This window comes from Haliotis cracherodii, unplaced genomic scaffold (assembly GCF_022045235.1).
Source record: "Haliotis cracherodii isolate W230 unplaced genomic scaffold, xgHalCrac1.p SCAF_3, whole genome shotgun sequence".
NCBI lineage: Eukaryota > Metazoa > Mollusca > Gastropoda > Lepetellida > Haliotidae > Haliotis > Haliotis cracherodii.
In genome coordinates, this window is record NW_027266286.1 from 42,893,121 (window position 1) to 42,909,514 (window position 16,394).

Genomic DNA, 16,394 nt, shown 5'->3' on the forward strand with positions numbered 1-16,394 from the left:
ATTACATTGCTGTCTCCATCTCTTTTATCATTAACCTCCCACATCTTTACATTCAAAACGAGTCTGAAATGATGGAACGGTAGCTGTTAGCGTCTGATCGGACTAACAAGTAACTGTTTTTCAGGTTTACAGTGTGTTTTGTCGCTGTTTAAAACAGCATCAACTATATTCAGCATTATTCACGTCAGTGAGCTCAGCTACGAGTGGGGTTGTGCATGTATATGGAAAGCACGTTTTGACATCCATACCACTGGCTCATCTGTAGTTCCCGCGAAGAGGAGACGTCTAATGTATGTGCTAGTAAAACCAAATGTGCTCATAAGCCTTCTTTCAGATTCCAAGATGAAGTTTGAAGACATCGTGACTCTCCTGGGTGAGTTTGGCCCCTACCAGAAGAGGCTTTACTTTCTGCTATGTATCCCAATGATATCATCCGGTGTGCAGATAATGATGACTGTCTTCACACTAGGTGTACCAGACCACAGGTACATACAACTTCATACACTTGGTTAATGTATCCGTTGACCCAACAGTTCACAAATTATACCTTTAAAAAAATCTTTTTTTCTTACCACTGACCACTCCAAAACAGGACTAAAGTAAAACTTTACATTTTCATTCCAAAGAATTATTTTTCTCATATATTCTTTGTTTATGTTTCCTAGACTATTAATATGTTATCGGGCTCATTTAAAGAAGAAACATATTTTTATGATTTGTAGAAATCACGCATCACCAACTACCAAAACAGAGATGCCAATATGTGGTGGACGTGTTGACCGTCACGCAACGTGGACGGTCGTAACACTTGTTGTTCCTATAGACTACGGGAAAATGCAGGCATTGGTGGAGGGTAAAACTAAATATATATATATATATATATATATATATATATATATATATATTCATTTAGTCTTTAAAGCAGCGTTGACGATCTTCACACAGGTTGTCCCATTTCGAAAGTCCCCACTGAAGTTACATTTGATTCTGTGTAGATGTGCTCTCCCGGACTGGTATAACGACACATACGCCATTCAGGGGGAACAACATGCACGTGCCATCAACGCAGCCATTCCTCTATCAAATGAAGGGACACAGCTCTACTCTTCTTGTTTCATTAACAATGTCATCAATGGCACGAATGGAGATGCGTTTTACACAAATACTTCGCGAAAATGTGAAAAATGGGTCTATGCCACGGATATGTTTAGTTCAACTATTGTAACAAAGGTTTGTCTTGAATGTTTCCATATCTTAAAGAGGTCACTTACGTAAAACCGTCCCTTTTGTGATTCCGACAAAGAATTGGTCTAAAGTTACCTTTGAACTAGGCCAAGAACAAACCAAGCAAAGCGTAAAGCCAAGGTAGTGAGTCGGGAACTCCGTGACAAATAAGGTCACAAGTATCTCATGATTGAAAGCAAGAGCCGCATAAAGTGATAATCGGCTGCTCAGTTTTATCAGCTGTTTGACTGCCAACGCAACCCCTCAGCGCGGATCATTGCAGACGCTTTCAATCACTGGTCCAGACACTATATATGTAAATGCCGCCTCTGAACGTAGCTGGATGTATTGTTGGATTTTTTAGAGAAAACAGCTTTATTTGAATCATGAAAATACAAGTTGGGGACAAGTGATACTTGTGCAAGTATTTATATATATTTATTAATATTTTATCTTCCTTTAATGTGTTATTCCGGCAATGTCCAGCACACAGGTTATGATAAATTAGAACCTATAACATGCTTTTTCTTTTCGAAGCACCATTTTATCGTTCATAATTTTATCGTTTTGCTCTAACATTTTTCAGTTTGGATGGGTATGCGACTTGCAGCTGACGAAGACGCATGCCCAGACGCTATTGATGCTGGGACTTTTGGTTGGAAGTGTGTTGTTGTTGCCCCCGGCAGATTTGTAAGTCCTTTGTTAGTCAAAGAAAACAGTTCGACCATGAAATCGGAAAATACTTTGATATCAATCACAACTTCTGCTTAAAACAGATGATCTGATCGTCACGGAAGCTGATATGTGTTGAAAAGTATTTCGTTCTCAATCATTATACATGTAGGTAGGTACTTACTCAAAACAATTTTAACAAGTGTAGGTTGTAATAATACAACTGACAAAAACCCTTTCCATAATCATGAGAAAGCCGTTGAAAGATTCCATCTGTATCATAAGCATGTGTTTATCAATCACTACAAAAGAGTGACGATACCACGATCGGGTACGATGAGCATATGCTACCCTACCCCACCGGCTGCACCCGTCTAAACACATGCGAAAGGTAATGGAATCCCCCATCAATATCTAATAATCATCCTCTGTAGGGTTTTCGGATAAGAATTGCTCCCAAGTTACCAACACTATATGCATGTTGGACGATGCATCAGTCGGGTATGAGGCTTGGTGATTGGTTGACAGCGAATATATCTTACCCACAGATGACATCCGTCACACAGATAGATACATCGTAAGAAATTGACCGAGGGAGGTATCAGGTTACAGTGTCAAAGAGAGCTTCAAAGTTGATGTTTCTCTATACATGATTGTGAAGTCACAGTGGTGTGGAGTATAGTACTAAATCTTGCAAGGTTCACTGTGTTTAGTAGGTGTCCAGTTTATGTTACACACAAAGCGTGTCATATACTCACAGCATTTTGCAGACCCGCCTATGGTCTATGTCTTATCTGCAGCATCGGAAGGAAGAAGATGATCATGGTGTCAGTCATCCTGCATATTGTGACCGCCATCTCGACAGCCTTTGTCCCTAGCTTCCAATTCCTCGGTCTCCTCTACTGCATCAACGGGATGTCCGGCATGGCCATCTGGGGCAACGCCTTTGTCGTAGGTGGGAACTCCTAATCCACTTAAAGATACCATGCTTGACACTAACTGAACCGGCTAAAAATGCACTTTCAATTATGCGTTAGATATATAGCAGATAAAAATAGATATCGTCGGATCTAATCGTTCTGTGTGGCCTGGCTCAAAGAATGCCATCTGATTCTGACGAGGTTGTATATCTAGAATATGGTTGAATGCGATGTAAAACAACATGTATTTACCCTCTCAATAAAATGTATCTTGCGAATGATTGTTGCTTTATTTCAGGTGTGGAGTTGGTCGGTCCTTCAAAGCGAGTATTGACGGGCATCGTATGTGAGATACTTTGGACATGCGGTTCATTCATAACAGCAACACTTGCATACTTTGTGCGAGATTGGCAACGCCTGCAGCTGATTCTGTCTGTGCCAACGATTCTGTTCGTGGCATATTACTGGTAAGCCTTTTGTATGTAAAGTGTCCGGATGGACGTTATGAGTTATGACGCTTTCACATCTGATACGCGTGACGATTGCAACCACATATTTTCATAATGACCCTTCGCACGCTCGTGACACTGCAAGCCTTGCGGGGATCCCATAGATCAACCATATATGAGTGCCCATTTCATCCCAAAAGAGTAAATCCAAATTGATTTCACCGCTTGAGATCGGAATCCAAACACACCACTGCTAAAATTGATCTCAATATCATTTCATCGTACCGGCATTTTTTATCCCATCCACCTAGAAAGATAGGAAATCAAGGGATTCAGAACTGTGGATTCCCTGGTTTGTGGTGTCATGTAACCCATGCTTATCCTAAAAGGTGACAGTGGATTGGGTGGTCATGCTCGGTTACTTGGTTACTGCGACATATAATATCCAGGACAACAAAATTAAAAAAAATTAATAAGTTTAATATTCTCCATTGGCAGGTGTCATCAGAAATATTATCTTACTCTCACTTAAATGGTCAAACAAATAAAATGCATTTCAACCAAATATGATGTATCCAATTGCAACATAACAACGAAACAGAGCAGATGCTACACATTTAAAGTAAGTCACCTTTCATTGTAGTTCTTACACATGCAGCCTAACTATGTTGTTCTTTGTTGATTCTGTGATATTTACCATACTGTTTTACTGTTCTACTATCTATGTTAACCCACTTACTCATTACAGAGCTACTTACAAATGCCATTTTAGGTTGATGCCGGAGTCTCCACGCTGGCTGATCAGTAAGAAGAAATATGAGGAAGCTGACAGGATATTGCGTCATGCTGCCAAAGTCAACAAGAAGTCCTTACCCTTTGACATTTTCAGCGAAGACATGCTAGAGCAGAAGACGGAGGAACCGCTATGGCGGATATTTGCATATCCGAATTTGGCTGTACGGAGCCTGGTGATGATATTCAACTGGTAGGGACCAACAACACATTTTGCATCTTCATATGCATTTTGGAATTGAAATGTATCAATAACGTTTTCACAACCTTAAACAGTATTACAATATCACAACGTTGAAAAGTCCCAAACGTTTACGATATATATTGTACCTGATTGACTAGTTACCAGGGAAGCAATCATTGGGGTATATCCCTGCCACTTCGGTTATAGGTGTCATTTGAAACATCCAGGCTTGAGTTATAATCACGATCAGCTGTTGCCAACAACTGATAAACAAAGCCATGGTGTGTTTGGTAAGTTAAGGAGTATGATACTAGTAAATATATGGATGATGTCCCACACAGTAATCATGATGGACCCACCGTCCCCTTCATGTACATGCGTTCGAAGGCTTCTCGTTTATCATATTTTAAACGATTCGTTCTGCAATAGGTTAAAATATTTCACCACCGTCACGACGCCTGCATTCTGAAAAATATGTGTGTCCATTAGTTATTGGTAAAACCCACCACGATTCAGCAAGCATTCATTGATACGAAGTGATGTGCTCCTAATGAACGTTCAATGGTCATTTGGGTTATCCTGTATCACGTGCACGTTTCTTGAAGCGCATGACCTAGTTCTTGTCGCCTGGCCTTGAGAGGATGACAACGTAGGCGTCTTCCGATGTTGTCCCACACGTGCCTAGCGGATGCAGATGGTGCTGGTTATGGTACTGTGGTGATGGTATGCAGTGACAGTCCAACTACAGTGAGCTCGTCATTTTCTCACGGGTAGTACAGATCCATCCATGGACAATGTGAAATAGCGTCGTCGTGACACAACTACATAGAGTACCATCCCTGAACCACCCATTGATTTGTCATGCTGGTCACCACGCCAAACATTTGAGTGTGTATGTGGATTTAATCCTGGATAAAATCGTGGTTCTAGCTTGTGTTTAAACAGTTGTGTGAAGCCCTTCCGTCAGCTTTGAACGACTTAAAGTGTTGTTCCAAAATGATGCACATGTTGTGAAGGTTTTTTATTGGACCGTTAGTTATTACTAAATGAGCAAACACCAAGTGGTCTTATTTCTAGATTACGGCCCAGTCGTTTATGAAGAAAAAAAGTACTCTACATGATTATCGATATCCCATACTTAAACATACTTTTTAAACAAACTGGATAAGTATCTCTAGAATAATTCACTTTTAATGGCCTGAAGGCATGTCAAAGAGTTTGAAGCTAAGCTAATTACGTTACGCGTCTTTAATATTGTCAAAATATTTAAAAGTAGATCATGCTCTAATCTAGTATTCTTGACTTTCTTGCACCATATATAAACAACTTGAAACACTTTACACCATCGTCTGATCCCTCAGGTTCGTTGTTAGTATTGGTTTCTATGGCCTCGGGTTGAACGTGGCCAATCTTGGCGGAAGTGTCTACACGAATTTCTTCATTTCATCCGTGGCTGAGCTGGTAGGCCATGTTGCGAGCCTCCTTCTCCTCGACCGCATTGGAAGGAAATCTTTTCTCTGCACTACAATGATCCTGGGCGGGTTGTGCTGCACAGCGACCATTCTACCTGTGCTCTATGGCGATGTGTGTAAGGCATAATTATCTTGATATATTAATGTATTTATGTTTTCTCATATACTATGCAATATTCTCCGCCTAGATGATTCTGGTTGATCACATCTTCCCGAGGCAAGGGAGTTAAGTAATTCGTTTTTCTTCGTTAGGTAAGACCCACTTTATTGCAATAAAGGTCTTGATTATCGACCAGATTGTCCTGACTGGGCATCGCCAGTTGTCTAAAGCAAATGCAAGTGATGGTGGAATCTTATTAGTCAATAGGAGGTCTATAGGGACACCAAGATGGCGCTTCGAACGAGCCACGAAATTACAATCTTGCTCACTGACAGACTGGCTGGCCGACTGACAATCACTTACTCATGGTTGGCAATTGACCTCCAAGTTGGCAGTGTACAAATAATTGAACAAACATATATTGGCGAGTTAGAGTTATCTGAGCAAATATAGACTTTACCTCAAATGATGTATACACTATGTTCTCCCCAGCTCTCAGCTGGCTGACCATTGCCTTAGCTTTGACTGGTCGGGGTTTCGCTGTGGCCAGCTTCGACGTCATCTGGTTGTACTCTTCAGAACTCTTCCCCACTGTCATCAGAAACTCGGCTCTGGCAGCTGCTAACATATTCGGGAGGGCTGGAGGAACTATATCGCCGTACATAGCTAATCTCGTATGTTTTTGGTTTTTTATATTATTTTTCACAAAAATATAAACAATATTTATTATGTGGACTGAAGGTTCAACAGATTGAAAAGGATTGTTCACCGAATAACACATTCATTATTAAACAATGTAAACTGACAGGCAAAAGAAAGTACACAATTGAAAATTGGATTTGACGAAAAAGTGACAGACGTAAACAAACCCGAAAAACCCTATCTTGTTTATATTGGCCACCATCAAGCAAGGGTGTATGCTTTCTTTTGCCCAGCAGAGACAACATAGTGTAAACATGATTTCTAGAGATCGGGAACTTGAGATACATATTATGTAACAATAGCAGCTGTCCTCATGACAAAATCTGTTATCAAACAGGCTCTCGTGATATCAGGAGACTTTGGTCGGGCTCTTCCTCTCCTAATCTTCGGTACATCCATGGTATTGGCTGGATTGGCAGCTCTAGCTTTGCCTGAAACTCGAAAAGCTCCACTCCCAGATACTATTGATGATGCCCGGCAGATGAAAAGGTACTTGTAAGCAAGACATTTCAGACCATTTGAAAAGTTGATTTATTATGCTTTGCACACATGATATGGGTAAACGTTTTGGTTTTGAGTTGACTTTTGGTTTTGTCTGGAATGATGCAGTTAAACTTTAGCAGCGGCATAAAACATACTAAATAATAATAGTATGACCACCTACATTAACATCCAAGAATATGTGGGAAGACTCTAAAGACATTCACGTTCAAACGAAAAAAATGACAAGGATCAGATCCTGATGGCAATTTCCCCTGTTTTCTTAATCTGAGATTTCGATGAAATATTTAGTGAATAGGGCGACAACACATTTTTCTGAGATAATGCAAGTCATTGAAGGTAAATATATTGGCTTTTTCTCATAAACAAATAAACATGAACAATGTAATTTGTTTGGGCTTGGCCAAAAGAAAAAAGTCAAACCTACTAGTTTCTAACATACAGAAACAACAACATTTATTGAAACTCTGACTTTTTCAGAATAGTTTAGACACAAACCTAATGTTGTTATTATTAATACTCACGACAGCTGTTGAAGCTTTAAACCGTCCTGAGACGGCCCCTGAACCAACGTGCAGTCAGCGTTTCTGGAGCGGCCGGCTTCTAAAAGTCCAGAGATCGCTTCGCATCCCTTGATGCGAAATCAGTGCAGGATATCGTGGATGGGAACCTCCATCTCGAACAAGGCAATCCTTTCACTTCCAGATTGGCTAGATGGCCAAAGTGTCAACTAATATAAAGTTCGAAAAGCTACCCGCTTGGATCACGACTGAATGACAGACTGAGATAAATCTTTACTCCAAATCAAGTTTTGAGCGCAGCATAAATATTATCCACTACCGAAAGTTACACACTTCAAACAGTGTTTATCTGTACATGATAAAAAAAAGCTTAAGCGCGATGACCTTGGTCAGGCAACACGTTGAGACTGAAACTCGTAAAGTGTGGTTCGACCTTACACTCGGATTTCGCCAGTCGTGGTAAAGAAAACTCAAAGACTCAAATGGGACCAACTAACGCATTTTTGCAACTCCAGAACAATTCTGTCCGGTATTGTCATGAAAAAGCAACATATTTCGCCTCAATCCCTACAATGGTTCTCAAAACGAAGAGATGAGTTCATGTTGACGACACTGAATGGTACATGTACATCACAAAGCGCGTTGGTGTAAATGTTATTGGCGACATAATAAAAGAAATATCTTCCAACTCCGTCCTCAAGAAAGTCAAAACAAACCAATGACTTCTTGCAACGGCTCTTGAAAATTGCGATATTTGCAACACAGCAGATCACAAAAGCGATGAGTCCTAGAAGTCGTATTTAACTCACTACCAGAGCTCGGCTCAGAAACGACACTCTTAAAGCATTCTTCAGAGACGACTGCAGCTGGCTAACGACCGTACTTTTCTCCCTGTCCAAGCTAGAACTAGCCTGCAACTGTCCACTGCTCCAGGAAATAACTTCCAAGTTACCTCTTCTGCTTATTCCCATGGTCTTTTCCACATGTGCAATTCTAATAAAACAGTAAACATCGTTTTCCATCCCAGTTAACCAGCATGCCTGAAAAAATTGCACATGTTTGACGTCACTTGTTTCTGTCACCACATCAAAGGATAGGGGTCATACAATCTGTATGTCTTTTCTTAATTTAATCATCGGTATCTTGAAAAGACACATGACTAAAAATAACAAATGAGAAAAAGAACTGTGATAAATAATTTAATTTATTATGTTTTTTATATATTTTTCTGACAAATGGGCAAGAAACTGTGAGTACCTCATGAGTCATGCCTGCTGCCAAAGATAAGCATGAGGAATGTTTTGCTAAAGACAGTTTGGTTGCGTTCAATAAAAGAGTTCCTCCTGACATCGATTGTAAATATGGTTCATGTTACAATATCCATACATTTTTTCTTTCATTTGAAAACGACGCCGAATTTCCACTTTTCTCTTATTTAGGAGCTACATATAACTACTTGTATAGCATAATGCAACAACCGACAATGAAGCATGACGTTATCAACTAATTAACACTTCCCTACCTCCAAACAATTGTACATGTACAAATGCTTGCAACGATCAATGTACTCAATGAGTTTGATCAAATCCCACCGCCGTCCCAAATGTGTTCTCAAATATGGGGTAAGGTCGATGTGTAAGTAAGGCTATACCTGATATAGCTCTTATACGCTCCTGTTTTTTCTGACATTAATGATATCATTTATTACAATGTCACGATCTGCACTGTTAAAACTGTGTTCAGATTCTAAACATAACCTAAACACGTTCCTTGTCCCATAATTCTGACGCTTTCAGGTGATTAATCGTTAAACGTGTTTAGGGCCTGAATGTGGAAAGACTCGAACACTATCCCACTTCCCTGAAATTATCTGTAGGTAATATAAAAAAAGGGGGCGTTTTGTAGTTTAGCAGTGGGCCTAACTAAATAAGTTAAGAGTCTATCGTAGTAATCATACTTTCATTGCCAGCTTCCGTTTTCTATGTTAAAGAGATATATAATATATAAAATACATTTTACATATTGGTTTGTTCTCTTTCGCGCTACCACCTGTGCAACGGAGATGTCACAAATGTCAGTTTTACTAGATTTATTAACTTTGCATGATAATTTGTCCATCTTCATGTTGATGTTGTACCAAGTTCGTTGTAAGCCCTGGTGGTATATGTGTTTTGCAAGTGCCCCCTAATCTGACTTTGCATATTTGGACTATATGAATGTTGTATTTAGGCGGCGTTCAGGTCATAGGACTAAGCTTATTTCATGTGTTTTGACCCCAGACATTTCCTGTATATGTTAACGTTCTAAACACAAATTAGAGTGTGTGGAGGGAAATAACGAAGTACGATTGCATACATGTGTAAGCTTATTCCTTATGATAACCTACCGATGTATCATCCATGTCCACCCTGTATGTTGCACATGCATTTGGAAAGCATGTATACTTGCAATAATGCATCGTGCCCACATATCGTCAAGTCAAAGCAGTTGTTTTTCTTGTTTCAGAAGGAACCGACATCCTGACTCTGTCTACCCACTCTAAAAACTAGATGGACGCCTAATTTTGGATAAGGATTTGCCCAAGCCCATAGTATGTCTCTATACAGTCCAACACAGTTGTGTCGAACTCGTCCTTGAATATCGAGTTATCCTTGGTACAAAAAAAAGTGAATTTTATAATGTTATGAGCGATTATTACTTGTAATCTCGTCATCTTTGATATCATACTACGTGTACTACAAACATATTGTAACAACTCATAAAATACATGTGTAATGTAATAAAAAAATATTCAACTGTTTGTAACATTCAACATATAATTCAATATGCACTGATAAACAATTCGTTATCACGTCGTAACAGCTTCAAACAGATTGTCATAAAGGAAAAGCTTTAAAAAGATGGAATGATAATGTCAACAACGAGGAACGAGTACGGATTCGTTTACAACTGAAATGTCTGACACAACAGTCCATATCATTTAGTATACAATTAGCACCATACAAATATCCTTATGACAGATGGTTAAATTCAAAACAGAAATATCACCATCCCATTCTATCACACGGATACATGAGACGACATATTCAACAATTCTATGTGAGTTACAGTATGAATAAGTATAAAACATACATTCAAGGTGACTTGATACCCTGTGTTGTTTTTAATTATACTACTTCTAAGACATGCGTCACTTTGGGTAAAGCTTCGCTTCACAACGGGCAGGAATATAACCACTATTTAAGACACAACACATGTAATGTTCTAAGATAACAAAAAAAAAATTAGAATGCTTTTCTCACAATAAACACGCGGACACATAAATTGAACATATAGTAACTAATATCCTATAAAACATGGATATTGCACACTGAAAAGAGAAAGAATGACATGTGACTTCTATGTCTTGGTTTGTGTTCGCCTCACATTACTATTCAAATTAAAGTGGCGTCAAACAAAAGTCACTCACTCACCCCACTCGGCATTTCAGTCATAAAATGAGGAGGATCAGTCGGTCACAATGTGTGTCCAATTGGCTGATAATGTGTCATTATATACCGATGGCATCGATCGTGTTCTTGCAATCTATGACATGTTTACATGGTCCCGATTCAATGTTATATATCTGTAATTAAGATTTACAATAGTTTTCCGAATTATGTGTCCCACATTCAACTATTCACAAATCATTCAAAACACTCTCGTAACACGCTTTATGCCTGGCAAACATGTACGAATATTGGTCATGCTTGTCACCTACTTTGTTGCATACTCGCTGTCCCACACTGATGGGCTGAGATACAGTTTCCATGACGACAGTGTGCATCTGAAACATTCTATTTGTGAGTGCACACACTGTCCTGATGTTGGGTAAGTCTCATTGAATCATTTTGTACGTCTTTTCTTTTTGTGGACCCCTTTTCTTGTTTCAAGAGCAACACCAAATCGCGATTGTGAGAACGATGTCTGCACGTCTCCCGCAAACGTGGTCACAATGTAGAATTTGATCACCACTTATGTTGACAACTGACAGAGGACGAATAGTAAACTGAGGGGCAAACGAAACTATACAACTCAGTTGATTTTATCATGTGTTTGATTTTAATTGAAATCATCATAAGTTGGAGATATTATATCCCAGAACATTTCCGTCACAAATGAGTGTCAAGTGATTTACAGTAGGTTTCAGCATAATGAGGGCTTCAAATGAAATTCTGATCTTTTAGCTGCATAAACTGGCTTCTGTTATCAGTTTTAGCAACGATAGATTTACAGTCAAGTATTCCTATTTCTATGTAATTTTAAATACATTCAACATATGTGTTTCATTGGCAACAATAGCCAAGCCGTATCACAGTGAATGCATGTGATAAAAGTATTGGAAAGAAAGTTCAGCAGATTGCACATCCTAAATTTGGTATGTCAACCGTTAATAATTCTTTAACTCTAATGACGTTATTGCAATCCTTGATCCCTGGGTCATTTGTCACTAAACGTTGTGACCGCATGGTTATGGTGGTGAAATTGATACAAAACTATCTTCAGAGGTTCAGGACAAAAATAAAGCAAATGTCAATTGAAGTGTACTTAAAGAACAATACGGGAAATGCTGAGCTTCCTCATCGATAACATATATGTGAAATTAGTGGCTAGGACATTTAGGCCAGAAGTGGGCATCCGCATGAGAACCACACCTTGCTGATCCGTTTCTGTATGCAAATGAAACGGACTTTCTGCCACGATTGGCAAAACACGGGAATGTGGTCTAGAAGATTTACTGAAGCTTCATGTTTCGATGATCTGATATCATTCAATTATTGTCAAAATGTCACCTGTCTTCAAGTGCTTTACTCACCTAAAATCTTAGAGCAAAGTAGGCGAGTTACAATAAGGTATCGACAAGATCTAGACATCTTCCAATATTCAGCTTTTCTTTTATGTCAACCAATATTTCAGCAGCTGAAGACTTTGGAGTCTACGTTTCACAACCGTGTTTAAGTACAATCGAACAAACAAAAATTGTTTGATCAGGTTACCACATTCAAGGCCTCAGTTACCAAAATGATGTCAGATACAATTCCCTATTTTGACTTGTACCATATATGTTCCCTTGGGACGTTTCGGGTGAACAGTTGATTTACTGTAATAAATAGTTTCTTTAATCATATATCTTATATTTCCGTAATTTGAGTAAATTATTGCACAAATAAACATGATTATAAATGTTTTTATATCTTAGTAGACCAAACACGGATATTTTTTACAGTGAGTAAGTTAAATTAGACACTTATATGTACACGTATATGTACTTATATGTCCCGGTTCGCCAAATTATTTTTCTAGTTTTGGATAGCCCAATACCCGTGCTCGTGGATTTCACTGAAGTGGTAAACGTCAGAGACCTGCATCACCTCGGTTTTTTTTCTATTTCAATAGACAGACACATCGTAATTTATCTGGAACGCTGTTCAAAATTCAAACTCACTGACTCACAGGCCCTACACGCATTCAAGTTTGGGTAAATAACTGATGTTTCATATTTTATGGTGTCGTTTAATTCGAAGTTTGTTTGTTAATAAATCCGTCAATCTAGTTATGAAAGTAGAGGGGAACATATTGAATGGGGGTTTGCCGTCATGTAAATCAATGAAGGCAGTCTTCATGCTTGGTATGTCAGATAGCATGTAAATATATGGGTAAGAAGGGATTGCCAGATTTGTAAGTCGTGGCTGTTGTCTTGATCGCTATGTCGGCTGCCTTCACATTTGGTGTGCCTGACCACAGTCGACTGTCTTCACACTTGGTGTGTCAGCAACAGGTACATACAAATATGTTTGGGGAGGAATGTCCTGAAGTATAACAAACTCAATTCAACTACGAATTGGGATAATTTTCCAATAACAACTTTAGATTGAAAGAAGTGATTGAAGGTAATAAGAAATAGAAACATTTGTCCATCTCATTCCTGATCGGTAGTCATGTACATGTACTTCGGGGCTTTCAGTCTAGTAACGTTTCAAATGGTTTTGTGAAATCAAATTCAAGTGCCCGGCAGATTATTATCAAATGAACTCTTAAATACACATATTTGAAATCGACCATGAGGCTGCTGGTTTGTGGAAACAGGGAGCTTGAAATCTTTCTATCTGTTTCTATCTGCATTTCGAACTTATGTTCGGAATTTCCATGGTAATGACGGAACTTACAGCTTTGGCGTTGCCTGAAGCTCGCAAAGATCCACTGCCCGATACTGCAGATAATGCTAGGTGGATGTAACGATAAGAACGACATTTGAAAACGCATGGTTGTTCTGATTTGTGCCACTACTTCAAACGAAAACAAAGCAGCATGAGGGCCTACAGTATTCTGAATCAAATGCGTTTAGCAAAGCATAATTATATAAGAGCTTAAAGTGCATACAACACTGTCGCATAAAAAAGGCTCAGAACTCTATTAACCCGACAATGACGCACGTGAAATTGTATATTCTGTTAGTCACGAAAATCTTTTTTAAGAGCTTGGTCAACGCATGTCACTTATGCCAAAACATTAAAATGAAAACCATGGCAAAATTGTACAATTGTACAATGTGACACCAGCATGGAATACAGAAACATCGGCATTGTGAAAAGTGGTCAAAGTGTACGCGAGGTATCCTGCCATGTCAGTGTGTATTACTGTACCAGTGAGTGAGTGAGTGAGTTAATATTTAACGTCACATCGGCAATATTGCAGCCATATCGTGACGAGAGAAAATGTGACTTTAATAACATATATGTAAATTGTATAAAATTCTGTCGACAAAGGACAGTAAAACAACTAGTTTATCACAGATGTAGATTGTAAAACTAGCATAGTATAATAAAATTCATAACAATTCAAAACAGTGCACAATAAAAATGGGCTAGAGATCACCAATAACCAAAGGTAGGTCACCATACTAGGTACCATGGGGACTTACGATACTTCTGCTACCTACATGGTAACCCAGCAGGATTTACACCATCCCTCTGGCTACTGGTGATTGTCGGCAAGTTTAAGCCAAAACATTTAAAAACAACAAGAATTCTACGATTAAAAACATGGAAAATGAAAAATACTTTGAATGAAATGGGACTTACATACCTTCTCAGGGGGACAATTATTTTATGTTACTTCAACCCCCTTTAAAGGTACAGCCACTAACAATCACAGTTATATAATCATTTTACCAAATTAAAAGCACATACTTTATACAATACATATCAAAATTTATCAATCAATTCTATGTCTTTTAAAAACCCAAGAATTAAATGAGAATTAATATCATTAAAAAGATCCTTGATGGATGAAACTTTGAAATACTTATCCCTTGTGATGGAAAAATCAATACAGTCAAGCAGGACATGCTTGACCGTGATTCTTTCATCACAAGGGATACAGAACGGAGGATCTTCACCTTTTAATAAATATTCATTTGTATATCTTGAATGGCCAATTCGACATCGTCGTAAAATGACCTCTTCAAATCTGGACTGACAACCCAAGTAGGTGTAACCGATATTTGGCTTAATTTGATGTAATTTATTGATACCTACTTGGGTGTCCCACTTCTTTTGCATAAGATCTCTGATGTATACTGTACCATACCATGGTTAAGACATCGTCTACAGCAAACAGGACACGTTCGGATAGACAGAATGCGACAATACAAAGGGAGAATCGCTACCTGGTGACGTCATCACGATTAAAGCGTTATGGTGTGGTGTGGGAATTAGGAGATAAACATACTGTGTTTTCAATGCGCGTTCGGTTCCAAATTCAATTTAGCGCGCTTAAATCTAATAGTATTCTAGCTCTACATTGAAAACACAGTATGTTTATCTCCATTCTACCGTGACTAAATAAAACGCGAACTCTTTGTTGTTAGCAAATATATTGAGTGAAGCAGCATGGGTTGAGTACAGTCTTTTGAGTGGGTTATCGATCTGAATTACGGAATCACCGAACAAAATATGGCGCTGTAGTATATACTCAAGCAGTTTGTTCACATCGTGATACTTCACTCGAACATATGACAGCCATTGAAAGCATATAAGCACGGCAACTTGGTAAGCTAATATGAGGTGGGCATCCCTAAAGAAAACTAAGCAAACTTTGCAAGGCTACATCGTTCTACATCGCACGTCTTCATAATGACGTCATGTCGTTCATTGTGACGCAAAAGATATGACGTCACAGTCGTATATAGAAAAGCGCCAAAATTCCAAGCTCGCTGTTGTCTCCAAAACGTATATACATTCCCTTTGTAGATTTCTATCGTGTTTTCTGCACGAAATGTATTGCCACACATTTTGTAACCTATAATTGTAGATATAATTATTTAAATATGCCTACCGACAATGACTGAAAATAGTACTATCCTATGAATATTAGCTTGCGCGGTGATGCGGTCGTAAAACCAGATGTTTCAATCAGGGGGGGGGTCATAGTGATTCAATAGCCTCTTATTGACCATTCAGAATAGAGTAGATTTCAAATTCATGGTAGAATGTATGGTAATGGAAACAACTGATCTTGTGATCGTTAATTAGAATCTCAATGCTCAGCGTTATTGTGACAAAATTGTCAGACCAGTGGTCTATCCATTCATTTTGCTGCATTGGGTTTCTCTTGTTCCAACAAGAATATATGCCCGGCTCCATACAGCTCGCTTTACCCGATATATCCTTAGTGAAACCAGGTTAGTGTTTTGAACCGCCCAGCAAGAGCTCCGGACCTTTCTCCGATAAAATATGCAGGGATCCCTGGGGAAGACAGTACGGGAACGTCAGTCGTATATTCGCAATGTGTGCAACCTTTAAGGTGCCCTTGTTCA

At 38.8% G+C, this 16,394-nt stretch overlaps 1 protein-coding gene across 1 annotated transcript; it reads left to right on the plus strand.

The window, feature by feature from the left end:
• The first annotated feature begins 342 nt into the window (after positions 1–342).
• LOC139475968 (organic cation transporter protein-like) lies at positions 343–10,079 on the plus strand. Its single transcript, XM_071259186.1, has 10 exons — positions 343–485; positions 996–1,230; positions 1,811–1,914; positions 2,667–2,851; positions 3,115–3,283; positions 4,038–4,250; positions 5,603–5,829; positions 6,306–6,487; positions 6,853–7,004; positions 10,043–10,079. The coding sequence occupies exons 1-10, from the start codon at positions 343–345 to the stop codon at positions 10,077–10,079; spliced, it is 1,647 nt and encodes a 548-aa protein (XP_071115287.1).
• The last annotated feature ends 6,315 nt before the right edge of the window (positions 10,080–16,394 follow it).